Below are 12,439 nucleotides of genomic sequence, written 5' to 3'. Positions count from 1 at the left end.
TGCTCGTTGTGTCCTTGGGCAAGACACTTCGCCTACTGGTGATAGCCAGAGGGGCCGTTGGCGCAATATGTCAGTCTGCCCCAGGGCAGCTGTGGCTACAACTGTAGCTGCCTCCACCAGTGTGTGAATGTGAGAGTGAATGAATAGTGGAATTGTAAAGTGCTTTGAGGGTCTCGAAAAGCACTATATAAATGCAATCCATTATTAATACACATATCAGTGAGGAGTAACTTCACACCGGTCCTTGTCCTATAAAGTTACTTCTCATGCATAAACTCACCATAACAGGCGAGGTGTGTGGGTGTTCCTCGCCTCTCGCCCTGTGGTAGCTGGGATAGGCTTCAGTGTATATCAGTGTAAATATGTAAATATCTGTATATTTACATATTTAAAATATCTCCAGTTATATATCTTAAACTATCCAGATGCAAATGTTTTAGATGTAGTTTAAAAACTGAAAAAATGGGAAATAGTTGTTTGAATTTTACATGTAAATACATAAAGATAGAAATTGAAATGAAAAGCTGCAGGATGCAGGAATCTATAAGAAAGATTCCAGCTCAATCAATGAGCTGTTTTAACTCCTTCCTTTATTCTGATTGGTTGTCCCTTGCAAACAGCAGTTTTGAACAGCAGATGCATCTCAGGTCCAGCAGCCAACGCTGTGTACCTGAGATGACTACTTTAGGGATATCAGCTCTCACTGACATCATATAGAGCCAGAAGTAGAAAAGAAATACCTAAACTGCGTGTTTAGAGCACTCTGAGCTTTTTCCTCTCAGGGATTAGCTGCACACCCTGTCATTTCATTATTTGAAACTTTGGCCATATTTAATACGACCATCAAACATCGTAACTGTTTATAACAGAGGTAATAGCTCCCCTTTAGTGTAACACCCAAATGCTGTCAAAAACTCAACTGATAGTCTCAAAATTGTGATAAATACATTGATTTAGTGAAGATGTTTCGCTACTCTGCGTCTGTGTAAAAATGATTCCAACGACTCGTTTACATTTGTCCGATAAATCTGAGGTCAAAGACTGACAGACTGTTACAGTAAACTGCACTTGTTTATGTCTTAACTTGTGAACTGGTTAAACTTTGCCCTCCCTAACCTCTCCTCCCCCACTGGCCAGCAGGTGTCTGTCTGAGGTGAATAGCTCAAGGGGAAAATAGGGCCTCTGTTCTCCACTGTCCTGGGAAATGAGCTGGAAAATGAGGGGCGGGCAGCCACACCCCCTTCTCAGGACCTGCTGCACTCCTCCTGTGGCTGGTGGCTGTCTTCGAGCCCCTCGATCCATTTTGTTTGAATACAGCTGCGGTGTATGAATTTAGCAGGGTGCTTAAACAGCCCGACGATCTGTCACTATCGCCCTCTCGCCCTCCCACCGTCCCACCCCATCCTGACCTCACTTGACTGGCAGAGCCAAACTTACTCAGTCCTTCATTCAAACTCAATCTGCTTTCAGCCCTTTTCAAAGCCTGTTTATAGGCGAAGGCCTTGTCGACCGCTTTAAACCTAATATTCTCTCACTAATGCTACAATCGACTAAGAATTGCAGGATTATGTCTCTTCGTGTTGTCATTATGCAGAGTGTCTAAGAATAACCATCTCAGTTAGACAATGTGGCTGCTGATCTACTCCCTGTGCCTCAGATTCTCATCTATGATTTGTTTATTATGAATTCAGTTACTCAGGAAAATTGAATGAATCTGGTCTAGGCTTGGAACACTGGACACAGGATGCACTGGCATTGTTTTGTACAGGTTTAAACTTTAACCTTGCATGAATATTTTAAAGGGAAAACATTGTGCTCTTGTGTTAATTAGTTGTAAACTTTGGGTAAGTTCATGTACAAGCCCTGAAATACCCTAAAAGAACTCAGAATTGCAGTATAGATTCAATGCCTGCGTGTACATTCAAACATGTGTTATAATATGCTTTTAACCACTGATTCTGATTTGGAGGGGGGGGTGTATTAATTTTGGGTTTCAGTCTTTTTAATTACTATTGTGTGGATGCCATATATTAGACACAAGACTTGGGAAAATTACATCATGTATCACATTAAAAACACAGAACTTTTGAAAGCCTTCTTGTAATCATCCAAAGTCTCAATGAATACATCCACGTCAGAGTGTAGTTTCTATTTTTATTTTAGTTAATTAAAATGTTTTTAAACATCCAGTGTTAATTTTTTTTAGTTTAGCTTCAGTAACAACCATCATATGAAGAAGGAAAATGTTATGCATTTTCACAGAAAGTGGGACTGTTTAATCAGGTCTGCATTCTTGGGGATTTTAGCTTTAGCTTGTTATGATATGGGTTTCAGGTTTTGGAATATTTTATGAGATTATGTTAAGTGGTTGTGATTATTTTTTATTTTCATGACTTTCATCAAAGTAGCTCGTGCTTACGTTTACAATAGCGAAATTTAATCAAGTGCTTTATCGGAACATTGCTCATAGTATAAGTACAGATTTCAGGTGCATGTTCTCCCATTGTGTATTTCCATCTTTTAAATCTTTCTTATGTTTGTTCAGTTTACCATTTTAGGACTATTGTTTTGTCATATTCTGTCTTACTGAGTTTTTTATTTATAGTCCTTTGGTTGCTGTAATACAGAACCTGCCCAACTTTGGAGATAAATGAAGTGTTCTTTTTTTTCCCTCCATAAAAATACTGTTTTGGGTTACATATGAAACTGAATCACTTCTTTGTCACAGCAGGTATGAATTATTGATGCTCAGCTGAAATCAAGTCGTGGTGATCCACAGCATGGTGTTCGTATCTCTGTCCATTTAACTCCCATTTGAAACCTTAGCTGCCATTGACGCCTTAAATGTGTGAAGAGCCACCTGTAATGAGTGTGTCAAATACAATCTGTATTCTCCACTGGGGAGTGCGACCCCATTGTGACCATCAGTGGGCTCCCCGGGGAGTGCGTGAAAAGTGTGTCTACCCCATGAATGTGTGAAGTGTGTGTGTGCGAAGAGCCAGCAGCAGGCAGAAGGCCAGGAGCTGTTGTCTGACACTGATTTGTAAAGGGAGACAATACGGCTCATTGACCTGCCCGGCTCCACTGTCTGTTGCACATACCTCGCCCGGCCCTCCCCGCTGGCCTCGCCGCTCTTTATACAAGAGCAGCAGATTGCCACAGGGAGGGGAGACCGAAGGGGACGCAGGTTGCTTTGACAATGACAATCTGTGACGACAGAGAAGCTCAGAGCCAAAAGTTTGACGAACACATTTATAACTACTTTTGAAATCCCTTCCTCTCCCCTGATAAATGGTGAGAAACGCAAGATGTGTGCAGTATTCAAGGTATTTTAATGTTTCCATCTAAAGAGTGCAAAAGCTTCCAAAAAAGAAATCTGTTTGCAACCCCACTGTCAAATATAATTTTTCTTTATTGATTAATTTGTAATTGTTTCAAAAATTGATTCATTTTTTTGTTTAGTATGTTTGCACGCAGCTGTTATATTGTTTCCTTACAAAAGAATATAGAATCTATCTAGAATTACCAAATATCTTTGTTAAAAAACATTTGTAAAAACAAAGAACCTTTAGGGTATTCTCGCTTGAATGAAATGTGAGATTTTACTCTCATTTTATCTATCTTTAATTTTTAATCACTTAATCACAGTTCTCCAAATGCATCCTGGGACATAAGCAACATTTTAGGATTGCAAACCTGCAAACCACCGACTCAAATCATTATACGACACAAAAATCCCTGAAACTGCACAGACAGAAATAATGGGACTGTTTGGGAAACTAAAAAAATATCAGAACTTCAGGATCTTTCTCTGACAGCAGGACAAGACTGAACATCAGCGTTTAACATCTCTCCTCCCGTGCTCACGTTGTAAACAAACACCCTCATCCTTTTGTCATCCATGCCCATTGTCACAGTCTGGAGGTGCTTCGCTCTCTCTCTCTCTGTCTCTCTCTGTCTCTCTCTCACCCCTCGTTGCCTTTTCTTTTCGTCCTTCTCTTTTTTCACTGTCGGTGACAAGCTGTTGCTCTGTCCCTGCGGGCCACACCCTCTCTTGTCTGTTCCTCTTTTCCCCTCCCCTGCCTCCCTCTCTCCCCTTGCTCTCCTTCTTTCTCCCTCTCCCCACCTGTTGAGGCAATTGTTGCACAGATCGCATTGTTTGTTAACTTATTATTTTATGTCGCTCATGAGGGTCTCTGCCCCTTCCTATGGCATTTCCCACCCCTCTGGACCACTCCCCCTCTCTTCCCGACTGCTGGGTATAAAACTTTGAGCTTCTGGTGAGGGGGGATATTCAGCAGGGCCACCTCAGGAAGACTGATTTCAGCAAAAACCAAGAAGGCTCTACAGTGATTTACCAACTTCCATTTACCTGCAAACTATTCAGCTTCCTCGTGTGGCAGAAGGACGTTGGTTTTTCTTTTAATTCCCTCCTGGACATAAACAAGTTCATATTTTAGCCAGCAGGCTGTGCAGATGGACAGAGACATGTCTGTGTCTCTGTGGTGTGAGGAAGTGGAGGATGACCAGACTCAAGATCAGAGCCAGAGGGAGGCACAAGCCCAGGGCCACAACAGTGGCTCGCCTCAGCTGCGAGCCGCCTGGGACCCAACAGTGTCGGGGCATCGAGTGATCCAGAGGCTGCTTCACGTGGAGGAGAGATACATGCCCTCCATGCTCTACATCACCCTCATCCACAGGGATCCGGAGCGCAGGGAGGAGCTTGCCAAATGGGCCCTGGAGGTATTCAGTTCTCTCATGCTCCAGTTTTTCGATTTGCCTCAAAGTGCTGGGTGAGTTATGTCATCGGGACAGCTGTGATCCTGACATCTTTCATCCTTTTTCCCTCCTCTCCAGGTGTGCTGTGAGTGTGGTTGTGATGAGACAGTCTTCCCCCTGTCTGTCTCTCTGATGGACAGGTTCCTGTCTGCGTCTCTGTCTGTACCGGTCTCATTGTACTGCCTAGCTGCTGGCTGCATGCTTATAGCCTCGAAGCTCACAGAGTGTGACAGCGTGACCGCTGACACCCTGTGTGCGGCAGCTGAATACAGCTTCCTGCCATCGAACCTGTTGGTGAGTTTATCTCATACTCCGAATAACCTAATCCCATTTGGGAGTCTTTCCCAGCTGTGGCCCTCTAATACCTAACAGTGATTTGTCTCCACTGGATGCCAAAGTCTTTCAAATGTAGCCCATAAAGTTGGGCTTCAGCTAAAATTTTCCTGTTTTCATGCTCCCTTCCATTAGGAAATGGAGCGTGTTATCCTCGCCACCCTCCGATGGGACACAGCAGCAGTGACTCCGCAGGATTTTCTCCCACATTTTCTCGCCTGTGTAGAGGAGAGAGGAGACAGTGGTGAATCTGCAGAGGAGCAGCTTTCCACCCTGCGGCGGCACAGCGACACGCTGGCCGCCATGTGTGTCTGCGACTCCCGGTTTCTGGGAGCCCCGCCATCGCTTGTTGCTGCAGCATCACTGAACTGTGCCCTACGAGGTCTGGGCAACAAGGGCCTCACTCAGCTGGCCCTTATGAGTGAAGCATTGGCTGAACTGTGCCAGACCGACCTGGTGAGAATGCCTGTTTTGTTTGCAAGTAGACTCAATTATTAGATTAGATTTGATTTAAATGAGGTTTTCAGTTGGAATTTTAATTTTGCAAAGGGACAGAATCAACAAGAAGCATTTTCTTTTGTTTTGAAGGGCCTCCTTGTTTCAAAGCTTTGTCAAATGCAGTGAAATACACATATCTTACACAAAAGACTTCATTTTTCTCTTTCTTGCTTTCCAGGCTGTCCTGCAGTGCTACAGTGAGATGATTGAATATGCCCTCCACCAGCGTCTGAGAAGTGGGCTTCAGCAGGGCCCCACAGAAAAAGACGAGGAGGTGGAGAACGAAAGGCCTGGAACACCAACTGACATGAGAGAGATTGACTTGTGAACACTGAATGAAGTATTGCATTGAAAGTGTCAACCAATCAAAACCCTTTAAGCTCATCAGTCAAACTGATATAAATTCAATATGACCTCAGAATGCTCTGACATTTTTTCCTCATATAATTTAGCCATTTTTGTGTGTGGTTGTTAATTTATTTTTGTTAATTTATTTGTGGAAAGGCGTTTTTTCCACGTGCCATATTTAATACTTCTATCAATTTTATATTAGGCCTAGATTTTTTTAAAGAATCATATTTATACCTTTTATTTATTATTCATGCGCAATTGTTGATTCATTTTATGTTAATTTATTTCAATTTACCATAACTTTGTGTTTTTGTCCTGAGTTCAATACACAGAAAATCTATTTTTAAAGCTATTAAAAATGTTTGTACATATTTTGTGTCTATTTTTTTTACCTAATATCCGTTGATGCCTTCATGTGCAAAGCCACGCGCCTCCAAAAGCAATCTCTTATATTTGATGTTATCTCACTAAAGGGGGATTTTGTCTCATTAATTATGTGGCACATTTATCACGGTGAGCTTGCATTATGTTCACTATAATACAAAATTGTGATCACAATTCCAAAGCTCCTTACCCGTAAAAAAAAAAAAAGGATGTGTATGATATTTCCGACGTTACCTGAAGGGAGCACACAGGAGGAGATCCGCATTCCCATGACGTCAGTTTTATCCGACGCAAATACAGCTCGTGCTTGAAGCATTGGGTCAGATATCCAAAACAAACTTGCGGTAAGATACTGCCTATGTAAGGATGTTTTTCAGTGTTATGACAAGTTTTATGTGTCAGTTTAACTCCGACCAAGAGTGTACGAGAAATTAAGAGAAAACTGTGTCGTAGAAAGAAATGTGCTATGCGTTTCTTGCTTACATGTTCGGCGATGTGAAAACACGGAGCTCTAACATCATCTGTAAAATCAATTAATAACGAAAGAGGCCTGAAATAAGCCATAAGCGAATCATTAATTTAGGTTTGTGTTGGGTTTACAGTGACAGGGGTTCGCTGTTAACGAATAGATTATTTTTGGGGGGCTAAATCGTCATCACTCAGTATCCATTTTCCGCATCCGTAGTGTTCTTACTTAAGCTAGTTAGCTTCCTAGCAATAGCTAAACAATACCATTAATTAACAAATGCCTTATTAATAAATAATAATATAGATGGTATCATTACAAATGGCACATGAAATCTCATCTCAGAATGCCGGTATAGCTCCTATTTGTAACACTTCTTCCCTCTTGGATTACATCTATTGCGTTAATTCTTATCAAAATGTCATATTACTGTTTTTTATATATCCAAGGATACATCGAAATCTACGAAGAACTACAGTTTTAGACTTTGTATAGATCCTTGCAGTCGTCTGGTGAATTCGGCATTCATCGGTCATCAACTAATCACATTAAAACCTAAAAGTGACTAGCTCACTTTCCTGCTGTAACCGCTGCGTATAATTTGTTGACTGAGATTAAGGTTGTATAGGAGTTAAATTATATAGTATTGGGGGAAAAAAATAGAAAAAAGATGATAAACTATGTCCAGAGCACTACCTGAGGTTTGTTATTGGTGAAGATCATTCAGATTCTCACACTTCCTAAACTACAACTACAGATACCAGAAGACACACCACTCCTGGAAATCTACATAATGTATACACCAAGTATTATGAAGTAAATGTAATGTAATCAAAACAATAGGAAACATGACCTATTTGCACATGAGTATCCTTACAGGGTCTTTTGTTTGAAAATGTCATAATTGAGTTGTGTGTTGTGAGATTTTAGGGGAAGGAGGTTCTCTGTGAGTTAAATGCAGATTTTTTTAATGTACCAAGTTACATATAAATGTAGGTATGTAGGAGAACTGACACTGGAAGATATTTTTGTTATTGATATTCATATTAAAGGAGGATGAAGTGGATATCTGGCTGGCTCCTGCTGCTGTCCATCTCTGTCGAGGTCTGGTCAGTGCCTATAGATCGCAATGCAGCCCAGCAGGTCCCTAAAGAGGAAGTGCAGGAAGAGAACATGGTAATGGCTCATTATTCTGTCATTTGTTTTTTCTTCTACCTCGTGACCTGTTTTTATGACCAGAGACTTGTTGTGGTTAACATTTCCTTACAAAATAGGACACTGGCCTGTACTACGACCGGTACCTCAGAGAGGTGATTGAGGTTTTAGAGACAGACCCGCACTTCAGAGAGAAACTGCAGACAGCAAACACAGAGGACATTAAGGTTGGTTTCCACCTCTGCCTCTGTTTCACGTTCTTCCTTCTCAGTCGGTAGGCTTCCCTGTGTACTGTTTACATTCTAGCAGCTGGCATTGTGTCCAAACTGTTTAAACTCACCTGGATTTCTCATGTTTGCCATCAGAACGGGCGTCTCAGTAAAGAGCTGGACCTGGTCAGTCATCATGTCAGAACTCGCTTGGATGAGCTGAAGCGTCAGGAGGTTTCTCGTCTCAGGATGCTGCTAAAGGCCAAACTGGACAGCACCAACACACAGAGTGAGTGGGATTCCTTTGATCCACATCACTGAAAAGTTTGCAGTTAACTGTATACTAAAGTTCTTATTAGATTTAATAATCTTTTTTAAAAAATGAAAAAGATTTTTAACACCTTCACAGAAATTTGTGAACCATTGACTTTTCTTATCTTAACTGATTATGGAAATTTTGTATGTCAGTCCATTTTTATCAGTCTGTTATTTACAAAAAAAAATCTCTGTACAAATCTGTGTATTTATTCAGTAATATATATAGAACCAAATGGTAGTCCAGTATGTGATTGGTTATTCACATATGATCCATACAGGTCTTCAGATGGACCATGCCTCCCTTCTGAAGCAGTTTGAACATCTGGATCCGCACAATCAAAACACCTTTGAGGCCAAAGATCTCGAGCTTCTAATCTCAACGGTAAGTTGCTGCAGCGATAAATGAAGAAGAATTTTAGGAGTTTTTAAAGACATTTTTGTCCATTTGTTTCACAGAGTGTGACAGATCTCGAGAATCAATACAACACTGATCAGACTGTCTATTTTGTGCTATACCTCACTTATTTTTAAAAAAAATATTATTAACAGCAATAGTAGCAGCAATAATATCTTTTATCTCTCTGGCTTTTCATCTAGGCCACTAAGGACCTGGAGAACTACGACGCAGAGAGACACGAGGAGTTCAAGCGCTACGAGATGCTGAAGGAGCATGAGAGGCGGGAGTACCTGAAGAGCCTTGATCAGGAGAAGAGAGAAAAGGAGGAGAAGAGAATGCAGGAGCTGAAGGAGAAACACCGCCAGCATCCTAAAGTTAACGCTCCGGTGGGCGACTGATACATCCGTGTTCGTTTTTATCAGAAACCATTAGAAATGACTCAGGTTTTCAGTCTGTTTTTAAAAAATATTTTTCCCACTCAGGGTAGCGTTGATCAGCTGCGGGAAGTTTGGGAGGAGACAGATGGACTGGATCCTCAGGAGTTCAATCCCAAGACCTTTTTTAAACTGCATGGTGGGTGACAGCAACTCGCTTTAAGCCATTCTCTTTTTTTCATGTTAATGGGTTATATGTTTTTTTTAAAAACAAAGAAAGAAGGGTTCTCATTTATTCTCTGTTTCATTTAGATACAAATGAAGACGGTGTTTTGGATGAGCAGGAACTGGAGGCTCTCTTTACAAAGGAGGTGTACAATCCTGCTTACATCCACATCATGACTGCTTCAATTAAACTTTGATTTAGATTTAGTTTTATCCTGAGACTGCTTAAAATCCTGGTTTGATTTCTATTTCCTTCAAAATGCAGCTCTTCTCTGTGTTCCTAAGCTCCTGCAGGCTTTTTTACAAGCTGACAGCAGACATATGCACAGCATCAGAGTAGCGGCTAACATCTGTTTATTTCCCTCCTCCAGCTGGAGAAGGTCTACGACCCAAAGAATGAGGAAGATGATATGATGGAGATGGAGGAAGAAAGGCTGAGGATGAGGGAGCATGTCATGAAAAATGTAAATTGTTAATTATTTATCTCACCATTTCCCACCTTTACTGGGTTTTTCTTTAACTGACGCAGCCAACCTTCCTGTGTTAAAAGGTGGATGCAAACAAAGACCGGCTCGTCAGCCTGGAGGAATTCCTCAAGTCCACAGAGAAGAAAGAGTTCAGTAATCCCAAAGAGTGGGAGGTAAGGAGCTCAGAGGTGGCCTGAAGGTTGGGGAAGTGGGTGGATGCTTTGCACTGGGTGTGTGGTTCAAGTTCCCAGGATGAGCCTGGAAAGCGTGGGTGCTGAAGTTGAACAGTTAATGAGTCTCTCACAAGTTGACCCAATGAAAACTCTTTGATGTACTTTTTATTTTTTAATTTCTGTTTACCAATGGACATTTGGAAAATCAGACTGGGTGTGACAGTGGTGTTCTTTTCAATAATGAGATAATGCATGCATAATGCTTTAACTAATTTCATCGATTGGGGATCAGATAACTATAAGAGGGTGGAGTATCCACTGCAGGTTAGGGCAGAGTTTTTGGATGAATTGGAATTCTCAGAGTCTTTTTCACCAGTGTTTTCACAGTGCGGAGCAGGAGATTGAGATACAGATTGGTGCAGCATTTGTTGTGATGCAGACGCTGTATTAGTCCGATATGGTGAAGAGAAAGCTGAGCATGAAAGCAAAACTGTTGGATCTCCAGTCGATCTACATTCCTATCCTCACCTATGGCTCCAAGGTAGTGACTAAAAAATAAGCTAAAGGTTAAAAGCATTACAAGTAAGCTTATGCATAGGGTGGGAATCTTGGCCATTTGGGAGGCAACTCCTTCGTGGCTAAAGGAGCCTGTTGAGGTGCTTGAGGCATCTAAACAGGATGCCTCCTGTGAGGCTCATAAGTGAGGTGCTGGTGTTGGACATGTGCTACCAGTAGGAGGCTCTGCGGCAGACACAGAACATGATGGAGAAGTTATAGGCCCCAGCTGGTTTGGAAACATCTCGATGTCCCTCCCCGGGAAGAGGGAGGGACGTGTTTTCTTTTTTAAATGGATGGATGTGTGCGTTACCTGCATCCCGCTGTTGTCGCTGCAGACTCTGGAAAACAAGCCAGTGTATACAGAGGAAGAGCTCCAGCGATTTGAGGCTGAACTCAGGGACAAGGAGGAAGAGCTGAAGAGGAGGGCTGAGACTCTGCTTCAGGAGCAGGAGCTGCTGAGGGAGAGAGGCAAAGCCTTGGAGGCCCAGAGGAGAGAGTACCAGCAGGTAACAATCCTACCCTGGCGGTCACTTTCTTACATCATCTGAAACTTAAAAAATAGTTAATTGTTTCTTTTTTTCTTTTTTTAAATGGCAGGCTGTATTAGAAATGTCTCAGCGACAGAAAGAACAGCAGGCAGTGGATGGGCAGCCTCCTGCGGGTCCTAATGGAGAACTACAGTTTCAGCCACAGACACAGAAACCTGAAGATAAAGGTAAACTGACTGTGACATATCCAGCATTGTTGTTACATTCTTTGGCTTGTGTTTTAATTCATTAATTTTTTTCTATATTTCTCCCACAGAGGCAAAAGCTCCAGCTGAGCCCGAAGCTGAAGCCCAAAATAATCTGCCTGCAGAACCCCCACAGAATCTGCCTTTGCACACCTAATGTGCTCAGGCAGCTTACACACACACCACACACACACACACACACACACACCTAAACATACGCACATTTGGTTTGATTTACCCTGACACAGATATCCAGATGGGTTCTGCAAAATGCATTATGTGATCTGTGTGCATAGGTTCAGACAGACCGGCTTGTTTCTTGTACTGAGTGTTAATGTCTGTGGTCTACATTAGATTAAAGATATCAAAGCACACGGTATTAGTACATGTATTCTCAGAAATCTTCAGTTTCAGTGAAGCTGTCAATCCTGCAGAATTGCATGTGTAAAATCACAAACGTTGCCGAATAAAATCTTAATTTAAAAGTATTTTGGGGAGCACTGTGTGGGTTTTTTTTGCAACACTAAATCGCACAGCTTCAGACATGATCGATTGTCATTATTTTTATGTGGGTGCTGAAGTTGAACAGTTAATGAGTCTCTCACGAGACGGAAGATTTTCAAAGTTTGTTATTTATATAACAAAATTTGCAACTATACATGCCAAGGTCAAGAATTTCCAGAGAGTAATGCAACACTTCGCTTTGTGGATAAGGAGGAAAACAACAGAAATATTCGCTTGTTTCTGAAATTCAGTTTTTCTCAGAAAGATCTGAACAAGATCTTTTTGTGTGAGCTATTTATTAATGTCAAATATGCAAGGACAGTTTAACGAAGAAACAGTCAGCAGGTATTTTACACTCTTGAACTATTGTGGAAAGAGATTAACAGTAAGTAAAAAGAGCCCGTGCTTAGATAAACTGGTCCAGTTTTTTGGGAGGTGCTGCAGGAACCACATTCTTTGGTAGAAGTGTAAATTAATAAAAAAAAAAACTATAATAATCCGACTACTGAGGTTTT

General features: G+C 41.5%; 2 protein-coding genes across 2 annotated transcripts; both read left to right on the top strand.

Moving 5' to 3' along the window:
- Positions 1–4,475: 4,475 nt before the first annotated feature.
- ccndx (cyclin Dx) lies at positions 4,476–6,091 on the top strand. The gene is made up of 4 exons (XM_026163644.1): positions 4,476–4,743; positions 4,858–5,073; positions 5,248–5,568; positions 5,789–6,091. Exons 1-4 carry the CDS (start codon positions 4,477–4,479, stop codon positions 5,936–5,938), a joined length of 954 nt encoding a protein of 317 aa, XP_026019429.1. The 5' UTR covers position 4,476; the 3' UTR covers positions 5,939–6,091.
- A 510-nt stretch (positions 6,092–6,601) lies between these two features.
- Positions 6,602–11,908, top strand: nucb1 (nucleobindin 1). Its single transcript, XM_026164130.1, has 13 exons — positions 6,602–6,689; positions 7,864–7,987; positions 8,086–8,193; positions 8,332–8,464; positions 8,772–8,875; positions 9,091–9,276; positions 9,373–9,463; positions 9,577–9,635; positions 9,861–9,953; positions 10,040–10,129; positions 11,023–11,193; positions 11,285–11,402; positions 11,492–11,908. The coding sequence occupies exons 2-13, from the start codon at positions 7,868–7,870 to the stop codon at positions 11,575–11,577; spliced, it is 1,359 nt and encodes a 452-aa protein (XP_026019915.1). The 5' UTR covers positions 6,602–6,689; positions 7,864–7,867; the 3' UTR covers positions 11,578–11,908.
- Positions 11,909–12,439: the final 531 nt, after the last annotated feature.

Source organism: Astatotilapia calliptera, chromosome 4 (genome assembly GCF_900246225.1).
Source record: "Astatotilapia calliptera chromosome 4, fAstCal1.2, whole genome shotgun sequence".
NCBI classification, from domain to species: Eukaryota; Metazoa; Chordata; class Actinopteri; order Cichliformes; family Cichlidae; genus Astatotilapia; species Astatotilapia calliptera.
Note: the sequence above shows the minus strand (reverse complement) of the source record. Positions and strands in the feature narration are given on the sequence as shown.